The sequence below is a fragment of the Spea bombifrons genome, chromosome 2 (assembly GCF_027358695.1).
Source record: "Spea bombifrons isolate aSpeBom1 chromosome 2, aSpeBom1.2.pri, whole genome shotgun sequence".
In the NCBI taxonomy this organism is placed as follows: Eukaryota; Metazoa; Chordata; class Amphibia; order Anura; family Pelobatidae; genus Spea; species Spea bombifrons.
The window spans coordinates 17,681,294-17,697,229 of NC_071088.1; the positions used below are offsets into that span (position 1 = coordinate 17,681,294).

General features: G+C 39.5%; 1 protein-coding gene and 1 long non-coding RNA gene across 4 annotated transcripts in view; one reads left to right on the plus strand and one right to left on the minus strand.

Annotated features, from left to right (window-relative positions):
- LOC128474605 (uncharacterized) overlaps window positions 1-15,936 on the plus strand; it is a 208,478-nt gene that overhangs the window by 24,019 nt on the left and 168,523 nt on the right. The gene's annotated exons all lie outside the window — the stretch shown is intronic.
- ASB11 (ankyrin repeat and SOCS box containing 11) lies at window positions 5,830-13,010 on the minus strand. 2 transcript variants are annotated; one of them, XM_053456957.1, is made up of 7 exons: window positions 12,833-13,010; window positions 9,187-9,266; window positions 8,341-8,448; window positions 7,999-8,149; window positions 7,658-7,792; window positions 6,473-6,664; window positions 5,830-5,961 (listed from the first exon to the last, which is right to left on the minus strand). In XM_053456957.1, the coding sequence occupies exons 1-7, from the start codon at window positions 13,008-13,010 to the stop codon at window positions 5,837-5,839; spliced, it is 969 nt and encodes a 322-aa protein (XP_053312932.1). In that variant the 3' UTR covers window positions 5,830-5,836. The 2 variants fall into 2 exon arrangements, with proteins under 2 accessions (XP_053312932.1, XP_053312933.1); XM_053456958.1 differs by lacking the exon at window positions 12,833-13,010 and adding an exon at window positions 10,462-10,672.

The following is a 15,936-nucleotide window of genomic DNA, read 5'->3' on the forward strand; positions in this document are numbered from 1 at the left end:
GTTAGCGGTCTGGAGGGCTCTAAGGTTCTGGTCTACAATCCTGCGACACAGGTCCATCAGGATCCTTTCAGACAACGTCACCGTTGTAGCCTATTTGTCCAAACAAGATGGCACCAGAAGCAGGCGCCTGCAGACCCTGACCGCTCAGATCTGCCGATGGGCGGAGTTCAGTCTCTGCATTCTCTCCGCGGTTCATCTCAAGGGTTCACTGAATCAGGAGGCGGATTACCTCAGCAGGAACTCGGTACTTCCGGGAGAATGGTCCTTACACAAAGGGTCTTCGCTTTCATCACGGAGAAATGGGGTACTCCTCAGATAGACCTGATGGCCACGCACCTAACCGAACAGGTACAGGAGTTTTTTTCTCTCTCTCCAGTTGGCCGTCCCCGAGCCCTGGAAGCACTCTCGCAGACCTGGGATTTCAATCTCGCGTATGTTTTTCCTCGGCTTCCCCTTATTTCCAGAGTGCTCCGGAAGATTCGAGAAAACCCTCAGTGTCATCCTGGTTGTTCCTGTCTGGCCTCGAAGAATCTGGTTTTCGGACCTTATCAACCTGGCCGTAGACGAGCACATGCTTCTTCCTCAGGTGAGGGATATTCTCGTTCAAGGCCCTGTTCTCCACCCAGATCCCTCCCGGCTCAACCTCTCAGCATGGCTTCTGAAGGGAGATCCTGACCTCAAGGGGATTAACTTCATCGGTAGTGGAAACGATTCTCTCCAGCCGCAAGAAAACTATGGCTGCTAAATACCAGAAGGTTTGGGAAACGTTCATCACCTGGTGCTATGGGCACGAAGTATCCTCTCCATCCATCCATGAGGTGCTACGCTTTTTACAAGACGGCTTTGATAACGGGTTACAACCTGCTACTATCAAGGTCCAGATCTCAGATCTCAGCTCTCAGCAACTGCTTGGACTCCAATCTGGCTTCCCATCCCTGGATCTCCAGATTTTCTAAGGGGATGTGCAGACTTCGCCCTAGGCTCCGTCCGTCGGTTCCACCTTGGGACCTTAACCTCGTGTTGCACCAACTCACCACATCTCCTTTTGAGCCTCTAGAGGATACCTCTCTAAAGCTGCTCACCTACAGGGTTGTCCTTCTAGTAGCACTCGCTTCTGCTAGGAGGGTGAGTGAGCTCCAGGCTCTCTCCAGAGTGGAACCTTTTCTCAAGATTCTGCCGGACTGCGTTATCCTCCGTTTACCACCGGAGTTTCTCCCTAAAGTTGTCTCACCTTTCCTTTCTGATCAGGAGATCGTCTTACCTACGTTATGTCCGGATCCCAAGAATCCCATGGAGTTGGAACTCCACTCGCTAGACCTGCGGAGATGTATCCTGTCTTATCTCTCGCGTACATCCGCCTGGAAGAAATCCAACGCACTATTCCTGTCCTTTGCGGGGACCCGCAGGGGCAGAGTAGTGTCCAGGGCTTCCATAAGCCGCTGGCTTAAGGACGCAATCACCTTATGTTACATCTCCGCGGGAAGAGTGCCTCCCTCCGGCCTGAAGGCACACTCGACCAGATCCGTCTCGACATCCTGGGCTGAACTCTCCGGGGTGAATCCGTCTCTCATTTGCAAGGCAGCGACCTGGAGGTCGATTCATACGTTCGTAAGGCACTACAGGCTGAACCTTCATCTCTCTGACGAGTCTCAATTTGGTCGTCGTGTCCTGCAGACTGGAATCCTTCCCTCCCTATCTTGCTAAATCTTCTCATGTGCCACCTGGAATGGCAAGGGAAAGAGAGAATTCTTACCTGGGAATTCCTTTTCCTTGTCCATTTCCAGGTGGCACACTTTTACTCCCACCCATTAAATTTACTTTTGCTTGTCTATTATTTGCCCGAGTCTTTCTTTTTAACCACACTGGGGAGGAAGGGGGAGGTCTCCTTTTTTTATAGTATTTCCTGCCCTACCTGGTAGGCGGAGCCTTCTCTTCTCATGTGCCACCTGGAAATGGACAAGGAAAAGGAATTCCCAGGTAAGAATTCTCTCTTTCTGGCTTTCTATGAAATGGCAAGTTTCAATATACACCAAGGCAATGCAGTGGATGTAATATGCCTAGATTTTACAAAGGCTTTTGATACCATGCCATACGATAGGTTACTGAGAAAAATGAGGCATATCAGACTCGAAAAAAATATTAGGGTGCTGGTTACAAGACAGATTACAGAGGGTGGTTGTAAAAAAAAAAAAAAAAAAAAAAAAAAAAAAAGCACGTTTTCCAGCTGGACAAAGGTCTGAATTGGATGCCTCAGGGTTCCTTCCTCAGGCCACTCATTTTAATTTATTGATCATTGACTAGAAGTAATGTCTCAGTGATTGCAGATGACACAAAATGATGTAAGGTAATAAGAAGCATGGCGGGCACTGCAAAGACAGCAGTTATTATAGGAGGTGTAGATACAAGTAGAGATATAAGAGGTATAGTGTTGTATAAGGTTCAGTGGGTAAGAGTCAGGAGTGGTAATAATAACAACGAGGGGGGTTACTGGACCACTTCAGCTGCTCTCAGGACGGGTGTTGCAATTGAATCCACAAAGGACATTTTAATGCAAAATGCCTGTATTCAAGGGATAGCAAGAATTAACAAGGCAACCTGGCCAGAAAATCTTTTTCTTAGGCCTGATCCTGTTGTAAATGTTATCTGGAAGCCTAAAAGTAAATGTAATAATACCTGCTATTGTCTCTTTGGAGCGACAGAAGACAAAGAAAAGCTGGAAAAACATTACACACTTTTGGTAAAATATTTAAGATGTGCTTCTATTATGGTACTATCTTTTATTTATTTATTGGAAGTACACCTGTACTTCATTGGAGGATGGCAGACGAGCTCCCTGCTGGCCTGCTCCAACAGTTAAATGTCCATATGAACGACCAATTGGTTAATGCCAGAGGAGGCCCCTGCAGGCGACCAATAGAGTCGTTCGCACGACCCTTTAACCCATGATAGTGAACCTATGGATTTTGCTTCCGTTAACCCCTGCGATGCTGCGTAGATGAGGTATGATAGATGAGAAAGGGACCAGGGAGAATAGTAGATGAAGACGAACACGAAGATTCTTCGTGTTGTGTGTCTTCGTCGTCGTATACTTTTTGCCGCCGCCATGTTTGTATGTTCTGTATTCGGGCTGAACAACGAAAACGCACCCTTCGTGTTCATTTTCATGTTCACCTGAAGACGAATGCACAAGTCTAGTTCCTATGCGTAGGTGCAGTCTCAGCGTGGACTCACCAGCTGGAGCCACTTTTGGATCTGCATCACAATTGGAGGATGGTAGGGGAGGGGTATATATAGCGCAGGAGTGTTTGTGTAGTAAGATAGGTATTACTCTTATGTGGACCCCTCAGAGCCCTAGGCAAGAATAGAAAATTGTGCCCCCCCCCGCTATTTTTATTACAGAGGTTATTTAATTTACCCTGCCCTTACACACTGCCTTTAAACGCACCTGTCCATAAACACATATACACACTGCCTTTAAACGCACCTGTCCATAAACACGCATATACACTGCCCTTACACACGACTGCCCATGAACGACTGCATCCCCTCGCAGCTGCACCCAAGGCGAGTGTCTCTCTCGCCTCGCCCTTCCTACGGCCCTGGGACCCCTACAGAAGTTGATGGTCAAGTAGTATTTATTATCTGATAAATTTATTGGTGGACCTGGATTTCCTTGCCTTTGTATACCTGTATAAGGACACCTGGGTCCAGCCCGGGAGAATGTACAGGGAGTTGGCTGTCTTTCTTGCTGTGGAGGGCCGGTTCCTGAGAAACTATCCCTTATCTGCAAACACCGTCTGTGCAAGGAGTTCATAACGGGTAACCCCCACCGTGAGCCACTTGCAAGAGAGCTAGCCTTTATAAATTTGTCTGTTTATTTTATGCAATAAATTTGTTCTATTTTTCATTATACTCTTGTACTCTTTTCTCTGTCTGTGGTATTTCCCCCCATGGGACTATGTCCTTTATAACGACAGTTTTCCTGGTTTGCTATTTATGCTAATGTTCCCTATAGGAAGTTTTTCAGAGCTGTACTCTTTGAGGAGTCCTTGGAAAGCACACATTGTTATCTATTCTTTCTTAGATTGTTCTGTTGTGGTATCTGGAAGCCGATCGTAGAGTTAGTGGAACATGAGAAACATCCAAGCAGGGCATCTTGAACAGATGCCAGGTATTCTTTTCTTGGTGCCATAAAACTACGTAGCGGATGCAGCACCTAGTATCTTCAGCGTGTGCCATCCAGCATTATTGGAAACATGGCATGAGGGGGGTAAATGGGGTCTCTAGCTCATATGAAGATGGGGGATATTTGGTACCTGTATGTAATAACACGAGGGACAGGATCGACCCAGTTATTATCATGCAAAATACAATAACAAAATATAACATTTTAAAATCATCAGGCTTTATGACCTAACTCATTAAGAGGGTAGTAAAGTACCCGGGCTGCTCCCCTTCCCCGTGACACCAAAGCCGTCTCCCAGAGACAAGATGATTCCTGTGAAAATTGAAAACTGATGGAAGCACATTGAATTCTGTTAATTCCTTCAACATACGCTTTTCTGTGTTGAATCCTTTATTTTAATGCTGTTTTGTATTTGTTCTTCTTTGTATATGTCTTCTTGTATCATTATTTTTGTATAAATACTGTCACCATTTTAATTCAGATTAAACATACATTAATCAGTTTTGTCTTTGTGCACTAATATTGAATTCATAGTTTATGGGGATAGCCAGGGTCATCACTTTTCTAATTTTGTCATTATACTGTTTTGGCTAAATTGGATTTTCTTTTACATAGTTTGAATAATTCTGGGGGTCACCAAAGCCTCCTTAGGTATTTTTTAAACATTAAATAGAACTTGGTGGTGACAACAAGTAAAGCTTTGGGGTAATGGGTAAATAGGTATATATTACGGTGTGGTTGCTCTGTGCCCTGCGGGTATGGTGACTGGTGGGCGCTTTTTTTTTTAACCCTTTCACGCCCATGTTTCTTTAAGATCTCCGTAGAGCTGGCAGATATTAGCCTTGCGGTCTGTAAAAAGGACCAGTGTTGTTTTATGAAAACATTAGATAATGTTGTGCAGGATGAAGTGTAACACCTCTATAGCCATTAAAAGACAATGTTTTATCTGTTTAATAATGGTTTCTCATAATCCAAACATGTATACATAATTGTTTGAGAGAAGTAAAGGATTTGTTCTTGAACAATATTGGTTTTAAAAATTAAATAAACATAAATGGGTGTATTTGTTTAATGAGGAAATGCAGACATATATAATCCATGGTAATTATGTTGTTATTATTACTCACCTGTCCTTTCTCATCAATCCAAATCAACTGGGTCTTTGCAATTAGTGTTGTTTCCATTAATAGTGACAGTAAGTACCAAACCATCTGATTAGATTAAGCCTAATAATATTATGAGATCATTGCTTCTAAATTATTCCTTTTCACAGTATTATAGGGAATGAAAATGTGGGGCATATAAATTACTTTATTTTAAAAACTACAAACATAAGTAATACTATAAGAAAATAGTTTTAATGCACATATGACAAGAATTGATGGCAAAATTGTTTTCTGATTGGGTTGGATCTAGTATCGCGAGAAGCATTTATCTCTCATTCACAATATGATTAACAGGTTAACAGATTTGATTTACTAACTCTAGCATTAATGTGTGCTGCCAAAAATTGATAGTATCAAATTGATGCAATGCTTAATTTGGTTATAGTTTCACTTTAATACCTTAGCCCCCCCCCCAACCTATAGGGTCACTTATTCTAAACCCTTGAGATTTTTCTGTTGCATGTATATTCATATGGAGATAGTCCTATCGATACAGTAAATATCTTTCTAATCTTTCTGGCAATTGTAGCTTCGGCACTAATTTAAGACAGGATGGTCCCAAACACTTGCGGATGCAGAGACGGCAGAGTTGCGTCAGAGTAGCAGGACCTGGGTAATGAAAAAAGCAATGAAAACAAAATGAAACAGAGGAGGGCAAAATATTACTCCAACTTCACGCAATTCTAATGCTGGGGCAATTGCATTTTCTAACAATAAATTACATCAAGATATCATTAGGAAAATATGCTAGCGAGGGCTACACATCAGCGACACTTAATGGTGCTGTTAGCAGCAATTTTCATATGACATAAATGCAGGCATTGATACTTTGTTGCCATAGAAACTGAAACTTTATAAAAGTTTCTCTGTTGTTTTTTATGTAATTAAAACTTTCAAAGGAAAGAATAACATGACTGATCTGCTAATGTTTAATCACTTTACATACTAAGGATTGAAATTGATGTTTTGTCTAAGTGAAATAGCAGCTGTAAATGGAATTATGACCATTACAACTTTTGACATAACTAAACGAATTTATTAAAACGGGTTAAATTTCACCCGTCACATCAAGGCACCCCACATAGGAAATAAAAACAGATACCTCCAAGTTATACCGTACCTTCTCCAAGTAAAAGCGCTTGTTCTACGGTGCTCCTGGGTTCTGAGAGTTCAACTGGATACTTCCCATCCATGTTTTTGTTCTTCACGTTGGCACCATAATCAATCAATAGCTTTACAATTTCTTCACTTGATTTCCTAGCTGCGGCATGCAGCGGTGTGTCTCGGACCTTTCCATGGTTTACGTTTGCTCCTGACAAAGGAAACAACATTACTACAACACTTTGCAATCACACATACGACAGATAATGAACCTAAAGTTGATAATCAATATATACATTCCAATGAAATAAAATACATTATCCATCCAGTCTCACCAGTGATATAACACGGACATGTCTGAGATGTAAAAGTAGGTAAATCTCTTCAGGATAACATAAGGTTTGAAGAAGAGACCCTTGATGTCTTTGGGGAATTTGATAGCCCTTTAAATTATTCTTTGCACAGCAGTCTGTATGAGGATGTCCATCTGCCGCTGTGCCTAATACTGTATATAGGACAACGAGTAAGCCCCTTAAAATCCTTCCACCTTGAAAAGTAGACGGGAGAGCTATGAGGACATGGTACCTCTCTAGAGATGGCTAGCTATGGATTAGATATGTTAACTGGCCAGTACAATATTTCTGAAGAATTTGCCAATTTGCCATGATTGAATAAGAAAAGGGAATAATTGAATACATTAAATGACTCTGCATTAGGATCTGATCACATCTGGTCATTAATGAATATTTAATGAATATTACATTTTAAAGAAATATGGAGGAACAATGGTTGAACTGGTCGTGATTAATGTCTAGCCATTCATACTTGCTGGTGCTACTTTAGTGTGTGCTCCAAAGTAACCCTCAAGGTAAGCGTGTGTTATTGCGTTATGAGACATTTTACCTTGCAGGTTTTTCCATATCTGCTGCCTCACAACAACAGAAAACAGTCTCAAAAAGTATAACGGGTAGCACATTTATTACATGAATAATCTAGTGCACTATGTTTATACATTCAGAACTGAATGCCAATGTTGTTGGTGTGGGGCACTTTGATTTTTTTTTTCGCTTCTAATAAAGGTTTTTTTTGTTTGTTTGTTTTATAGCCTTGCTAGATTTCACATGTGTATTTCATATTAACACAAGATACATTTGACCAAGTACATTTAAAAACTATGTAATACTATGTAACCTCTTTTCCTTACCTAGTTCGAGAAGCTTCTTCACACAGTCCGTCCTCTGGTGCACACAGGCTAAATAAAGTGGCGTGCCCACATTTTGAACCTCTTTATTGATATTCGATCCATAAGCAATTAAAATTTCTGCACATTCTCTGTGACCTACCATAGAAAATAAATCCTACTTTAAACAAGTGTAATGCTTCATAATGGAAAACATTTTAAAAACAAAAGACAAAAAAATCACATCTTTAAGTATTTTGTCCAAATATAATTTTATCTAAATATGATTACACTGTCTATTTTTACTATCTGATTGGATATATATATATATATATATAAATATATACATATAAAATATATATTACCTTGTACAATTGCTTCATGAAGAGGGAAGGCCAATTGTGTCTCCAACTCTGGTTCTGCTCTGTAATCCAATAACATACTAACACAAGCCACACTTCCACAGCTACAGGCATTATACAGAGGGGTAATTCCATCGATTGTCACTATATTAACCTGGAAAAGAAAGGATAATGAGCTATCTGAAAACATATTACATTGTCAGCATAGATCAACAGCATAATAACGACTGTTAATGTTGAAGTTATAATTTATAGGCCAAATATTACTACGAAGAGATTATTAAAATTAATATTTTTTTTATAATTTCTTTAGGTAATAAACATGCATTTGCAGCAGATACTTACATGAGCTCCATTTTCAAGCAAAACCTTCGCACAGGAAACATGGCCACCTAGACATGCTTCATGAAGAGGAGAAACTCTGTCTATAGTTAAAATGTTTACGTTAAAACCCTAAAATATAAAATAAAAGACATGCCTTAATTCATAGAGTTATGAATTAATTAATTACAAAATCACTGGAAAGTATAGCAGACTTTCAACTGCTTTTAATACTCAAGCTCTCTCTCTCTGCCTACTCCAGCACCCACTTCCCTGTCTGCGCTTCTCCGTCAGACAACCTGTTTCCCCATAGTGGAGATGGGGAATGGAGACAGACAGGGAAGCGGAGACACAAAAGAGATTGTCAGAGAAGGTAGTGTCATTTTCATGTGTTTCGTTGGGGCTTCTTCCTCGTTTTCGGACAAATTAACAAATTTAACAAAATTCTTTAAATTAAAAAATCCAAATGCCCAAGTGTAGCTTCTAATAAATATAAATTCCTTACTTTAATGTTAAAACACACACACACACATATATATATATATATATATATATATATATATATATATATATGGAGATCCGCTAAAAAGGTTTCTATCCTATTCCCTCTCTTTTTTATCTTTCCTCCAAAAATACCCAGGTTAAGATCCCATCATTCTACCATTTTAGTAACTCTTCTTTGACCACGTCATCACTGGCTGACTATTGACTTGCTGAGATTAAATATATTTTTAACTGGTGTATCTTTATGTTAGTATTGATTTCTGTTGAACTCACCCCCCTGTGACAGAACTCTCCTTTCTGTTTTGCCCCTTTTGAATGGTTGAAGTATGAAATATCGAACCTTGCAAGATTTTGCTAGATAGTTACCTGGGCAATTAAGGTTTTTAGAGAAAGCAGTCGTCCATGAAATGCAGCCTCGTGCAGGGGGGATCTATCTGCCCAAGATCCTAAATATAAAATAAAAAAAGCATCATACAAGTGAAAAATATTGCTACAATTTAGAAAGTAACTTTTTTGAAGCATGTTTATATAATTTAACACCAGTTCCAATAAACTAGTTGAGGTTACAGACCCCCCAAGGATCCTGAAGTTGGGGAGATATTTATTTCAGCTTTTTTCCAACGATTCACCTTTCAAACCTTGGACCAAGAGTTTGCCAGTGATGTAAACATTATTATTATTATTATTATTATTATGTATTGATTTATATAGCACAATCTGTACAATAACACTCTGTAATCAATAAAGATGACATGAAAAACTAGTACATAACACAACAATTGGAACCTATGGACAAAAGTTGGGTAGGACCCTGTTCAAATGAGCTTACAATCTAGAAGACATGCCAGCTCTCTTGACAATGCATTATGAAGGGCCAACATCAGAGAGATCCTCTAGCAAGAAGGACTGAGTTGGCCCTGCTCCTAATAACATTTCGAAGCTGCTCTACGTGTGCCTTTTAAAGCTTTCAGCAGAGCCTGATACGATATGACAAAGAAATACAGTAAAACATGTATTTGGGGTACAGATAGGAACAAATAGAAATAATTGAATACGAAAAATAGTCAATTTAATCATAGCAATTGGTTATCCTCAGGAGCATCGCCCTAGAGAGCACTTGACATTTACTCAATACGCGCTCCAATAAGCACAATTGTCTCGGTAGACGGATGCTGTACAACCGGTGTGTCCGCATCTTATACACTTTCAAAAAATGTTTAACACCTGAATATAATTGAACAGAATTAATAAGAGCTCTTTTGTGATAAAGTACAAGGGGGGCTCTCATTAGTCCGCCCCCCCCCTGCGATTTCCAGCACTGGCTTATACAGTATATAGAATCACGTGTCAGGAAATGTGTTTGGTAAACCCTATGTACATTTAAAAGGGATCTCTCGGCTATCATATACATTAAAGTGTTTTCTTGCGAAACCATTCCCTAGTGCAGTGGCCCTAAGCATTTGTCATGTTGTCTTTCCAGGCCTTCTATTTTATAGCAGGGGAATAGGGATTGTAAGCGGTTCTGCTTTATGTTCATTTTCTCTGTGTTGAGCTGGACACCCCCTGAGCTTTAATGATTTAATGAGCGTGTATAGCATGTCATAGCCATATAAAGTAAAACAGAACGGTGGAATAACATACCTCCCTGAAACGTATGACAGATGTGATTACCATACAGAGCATTCCTTAATGCCCACGGTAAGGATATAATTCCAGACAGTTCCTGCCTTTTGGACATTTCAACGCTAGCATCCAGAGCTGTGCTTCCTGACATTACGCTGCCTGTATTTCAGCTGCAGACGGCCTCAAAAGCAAAACACAATCACATGACTGAATTGGATCAGCGAGTGCTATGCAGCAGCGATATCAGGTCTCAGCGCCGCTGCGTAGCTGTGATTAGTTAGCGGGCAGATGAAAAGAGGAAAGTCAGAGAGAGAAGTATGACGTAAAGCTAACCCAAGAGTCTAAAACTACAAATTGTTCACTTTTACGCATACTTTTCTTCTTTACTCAATATATCGGTTTCTCAGAGTCTGTCAATTCTAATTTTGACAAAACCCTTTGAATGCTGGTTTCCAGTGGGCTTACATTCAATCCATTCTATATACAGTATAGTATGAATTTTAAATGAATATTCACATATTGTAATTTTATTTACGCAGAAAGTTGGGTAAAATTCAGCAAGCCAGGTCCACAGGCTTGTTTCTTTCAGAGAGAACCTGGCAAAAGGTTTAAGTTTAAGGACATAGGGGTATTTCCCTGTACTACAGTTACTAAATATACGTGTGTGATGCAAACACTTTAACAAGTGGCCGGTATTTGACCTGACCTGATCGTTGTTTTAATAAGATCAATCTCAATATCCTGAAAGGGGCGCTATAGACGGACTGTATTCTTGCAGCTTGTAGCCTGGTCTCCTCTCTGACAGCTGAAGATGGCATTGCTTGCTCCTCACCGACAGATGCAATGTAAGTGAAGTCCAGGGAGCAGGTAACCTCTACTCCCTCAACAAACTGCATACAATGTCTCAATATTATTATTATTATTATTATCTTTTATTATCTTTTATTTATATAGCGCCAACAGTTTGCGCAGCGCTTAATACAATACATATATTCAAGGGGTATGACAAGACAAGAATTGACAGACTAAGACAAACCGATACATTTGGTGGAGAGAGCCCGGCTCGCAAGCTTACAATCAATAGACCCCACCAACAACGTTTGCCATCATGTAAACTTAAAGTGACCCCTCCCTATTAAATGATTGCTGGAGTTATACAGACGCTCACATATAGTACTCTCGAATGCATTATTTGTTTGAGGGGCTCCCTGAGATAGTGGAGAGCAAAACTTTCATATGTTTGAATTTAACCCCTTCATTGAAATTCATATTTAGTGTGTAGTTAACCTTGTCAGTGCTGGAGTGCGAAAAGTGTGTGTGTGTGTGTGAAATTGGTGGGTGACACCAAGGCTGCCATCTGGAGCACTGTTACTAATACAATGTGTTGAGGCCTTTATGAGTTTGGCAACCGTGGCTGCAAACATTTGTTCCAATTATATTTTTCTTATTAATAGTCTTCACATCACCACTTGCGTATCTGTTCTACACGGGAACGCTAAAAGAATTACCCCTTCCGATGATTTATCCCCCGGGGCTCCTCATGGTAAAACTTCGTAAACACCAACTCTCAACTTTTCAAAACATCTGACAAAATACTTGATTTCCAGTGGAAAATACAATTCCTAAATTCTTGTTCGAAGAAACATTGCAAAGATGTTGCATTGCTGGCCTTGCCACCGGGGGGCAAAAAAGCTGCACTGATAAATTGTGTTCTGTCTAGAACATATGTTTCTGAAACTTTTTACTTTTGTTTTACGAGATGTTTTCAGAAGAATTTATTATGTAGAAATGCTTCCTGACATTATTTCGCTCAGAGCTGGTAGCTCAGTTATGAAATAGGTTGCAGAGATCCCTAGAGGGATAGTTAAATATGGATGAAGATGTGTGTCTACTAGACAAGTTGTATGCGTCTTTGAAGGTGAATTTTCTTTTTTTTTTATTAAAAAGCCTCGATTAAGCTTTTAGAGCAAATAATAAAATGACTAATGTCTGTTTGCTCAGCATACTAGTAGAGACTGGACTTTTAAATGAGGAACACCTTTAAAGTAAAGCCAATTTACTAGTTTACTAAGATGAGTATGAATGCCAACCAAAGCAGGAGGCCCATTGTGACAAATGTTAATATAATATATACATCATGCTCGATAAGGGCAGCATTTTTCTACCAGAATGTTTGGTAATTTTATCGTACGCAATCTTTTACAGGATTTGACACCATGGTAAACAAACAGCAAGAACTCTTGGCTACTCCAAATGCTACCAGACAAGCAGATCAGGAATTCAACAAACCTTCTGTTAGCTAAGCTAATAAATTCATACACTTTCAAATAAAAAACAAATGGTTGAGAGAAAAAACTGCCATAACTTATATCGCTTAAAATACTTTTACCTTGAACTATTCCATAGATCTCTTCGGCAATTCTGGCTGCTTCTTTTCGATTTCCCCTGACAATGTAGAAGTGAGTAAGTAGAGCCAAGGACACCTTGATTAAAAGTTTAAAACAAAATAATGCAAATATTGTGATATATATGTTGTTAAAAGCAAGGAGTACAGAAGTAGCCTCCATTGTAACTCTCAGGGTGATAAGCTTTCACTGTCTATTTTTGGCGCTGTACAAAATCTTATTTTAGAACGTTCCACTGCTAGTTCCCTTATGCCAATACCGGAAACAACTGTCTTTGCAAGATGAAGGACTATCCAGATATAAAACTAAAGGTAAGTGGTTCTAGGGTAAAATGTCAGTTAACATGAAAAAATAAATTCAAATGTTTTAGGTAACATAAAATGCCAAATGCTATGATTATACATATACTTTTAATATGGTATTACATGCTATTTAAAAAAAAAAACAGCTGTGGTGGTAGAATCTTGCTTTATGGCAAAATTATACAGAGATTGCGAGCCAGGCATTCTCAACATCAGTGCCCGACCTCACAAATGCTCCACTGGACGAATGGCACAATTCCCACAGAAACGCACCAAAATCTTGTGGAAAGCCTTCCCAGAAGAGTGGAGGCTTTTATAGCTGCACAGGGGGAACCAACTTCATATTAATGGTATAAAAGTCCCCGTTGGTGTAAGGGTCAGGTGTCAAAATACCTTTCCATATGGCTACCACTCTGTGCATCAAATCCACCTCTGGTGTTTATTGCCAAAAGGCTGTATTTTGGTTTCATCCGACCATAGAACACGATCCCATAGAAGTGTCTGGCAAATTGAAGATGGTTGAGTTTGTTTTTGGATGAGAGTAGAGCCTTTTTCTTGAAACCCTTCCAAACCACTTGATGTTGGTGACACCAGATTGTAGTTTTGGAGACTTTCTGCCCCCTTAGACGCAACTAACTTCTGCAACTCTCCAGCTGTGATTAACTGCGATCCTCGGAGATTGTTTGGGCACTCTGGCCATTTTCTTCACAGTCCATTCAGACAATATAGACACACGTCCTCTTCAAGATGATTCATTTCATTGACTGGAACTTCTTAATAATTGCCCTGATGGTGGAAATGGGCATCAATGCTATTTCCCTATAGCCACTTCACATTTTGTGAAGCGCAACAACTTAAGGGAATTACCAAATATTTATAGCCCTGCGAAAAAGGAAGTCATGGTTGAACTATTTCCTGTTCCTAGTTACCCAGGTGTACTAAAATGTAAAATATCAATGGGAATATACTTCAAATATTTTTTTTTCTCATATGAACTTATAGAGGTGACAATTGTGCCACACATATATTTAACAATTGTATTTTTTTTTATAAACCTGTGTTGTGTTTGCATTTGTTTGATATCAATGAGAGTATTTGTGTGTATAATTTCGAAAGGTTAAACAAGACACATTTTAACAGCCTTCTTTGCTCATATTTACCAAGGGAGCCAATATAATAATAGCGGAGGACACTATATATATATAGATCAAGTAGAGGAAGTACCATTGCAAGCTAAGACCCTGCATGGGATGTACCATCGACACATAGCTGAAGAGGAAGGTAAACCCTCCCAAGTCCAACTGGGAGACTCCACACAGAAGGTTGTGGAGAATAGCGGGACAAAGACTCCGTGGGACTTCCAGATCCAGACGGACAAACGGATACTGGCCGATCAACCTGACATTGTGGTAGTAGACAAGGACCAGAGGACAGCTGTGGTGATAGAGGTATTGGTGCCAAGTGACAGCAACATCAGGAAGGAGTATGAAAACATAGAGAAGTACCAGGGTCCAGAAAAACTAGAGAAGATGTGAAGAGTAAAGGCCAAAGTAGTCCCAGTGGCCATTGGAGCACTCAAGGCTATAACTGAGTTGGGAGGGTGGCATTAACAGATTCAGAACCCTCAAACTCCCAGGCCTCTGGTAGAGGACCCGGGGCTGAGGAAGACACAGACCATCCATAGGTGTGAGAAGGGAATTTTTATTATATTATATACACACACACACACATACATATACACACACATACATCCATACACTTAATTTATAAATACCCTTACCATTTTTTTTATTGGAAATGTATAAAATGTTGCACATCAAAATAAACAACTTATCTGAAAAAGAAAACAAGAAATCAGAGAAAAGTATAGATTACAAATATGTATTTACATGAAGTAAACAGTGCTCTTTCAAACAAGCCCTCCTGGAACGTCATTCAATAAGACATGGAGATTAAATGTTTACCATTAGAAGTAGAGTTAGATCTGGCATAGACAGCACACTTACCCTAACATTTCCAATGCTGGGTTATCGGGCACCATGGGAGTTTATATATAAAGAGCTAATGGTACATTGGGGCAATGACCACGGGAACAGATAGAATGTTCTTGCTAATTGCTACTCTACACCAGAATAGCTCCTTATGCATAAACCCAGTTAGCTGCATAGCCCTCTTAAGACAATGCAAAACTAATTGCTGTGAGTCAAGTGCACAGAAATGCTTTATAATTTACTATAATAAATGGATTTGGTAGGAAAGTAGTAGGTATTTTGTACATCTGCTTGATATTTGTTAATACTTACAACTAGTCAGAAAATACAGAAAGCCCATTTATAGGCACAGAATCAATTTATGAAACTTAACTCCCTAGTAATAAAAACATGATTCAATTAATCGTATTAAAACGATTAGGTAGGCAAATCATTTGCTGGTTCGCATAACCTACAATAAAAAATGTGTTATGTAATTAACTGTGCTAATAGGTCCCATGAAATATATAGTCCAGCTAAGCGTAAAGATTAAGTGTGTCATTTATCAAAAACCCAACATAACGCTTAGGACACATTCATATAACAAAATTGGTAGTTACCAGTGTAAGAGGATTTTTACCAAAATACAGTATTATCAAATATCCATTTGCTAGGGGTCTATAGCCTTCATGATACCCAATGCAGCAAATCCCACTACATGCTCTGAAAGCACGCTCTTATGTTGTAAATTGACAAGGAACAGGATCCGTAACAGCACCAATAATAATAGTCAAAAAAACTATTACCTTGCTTGGT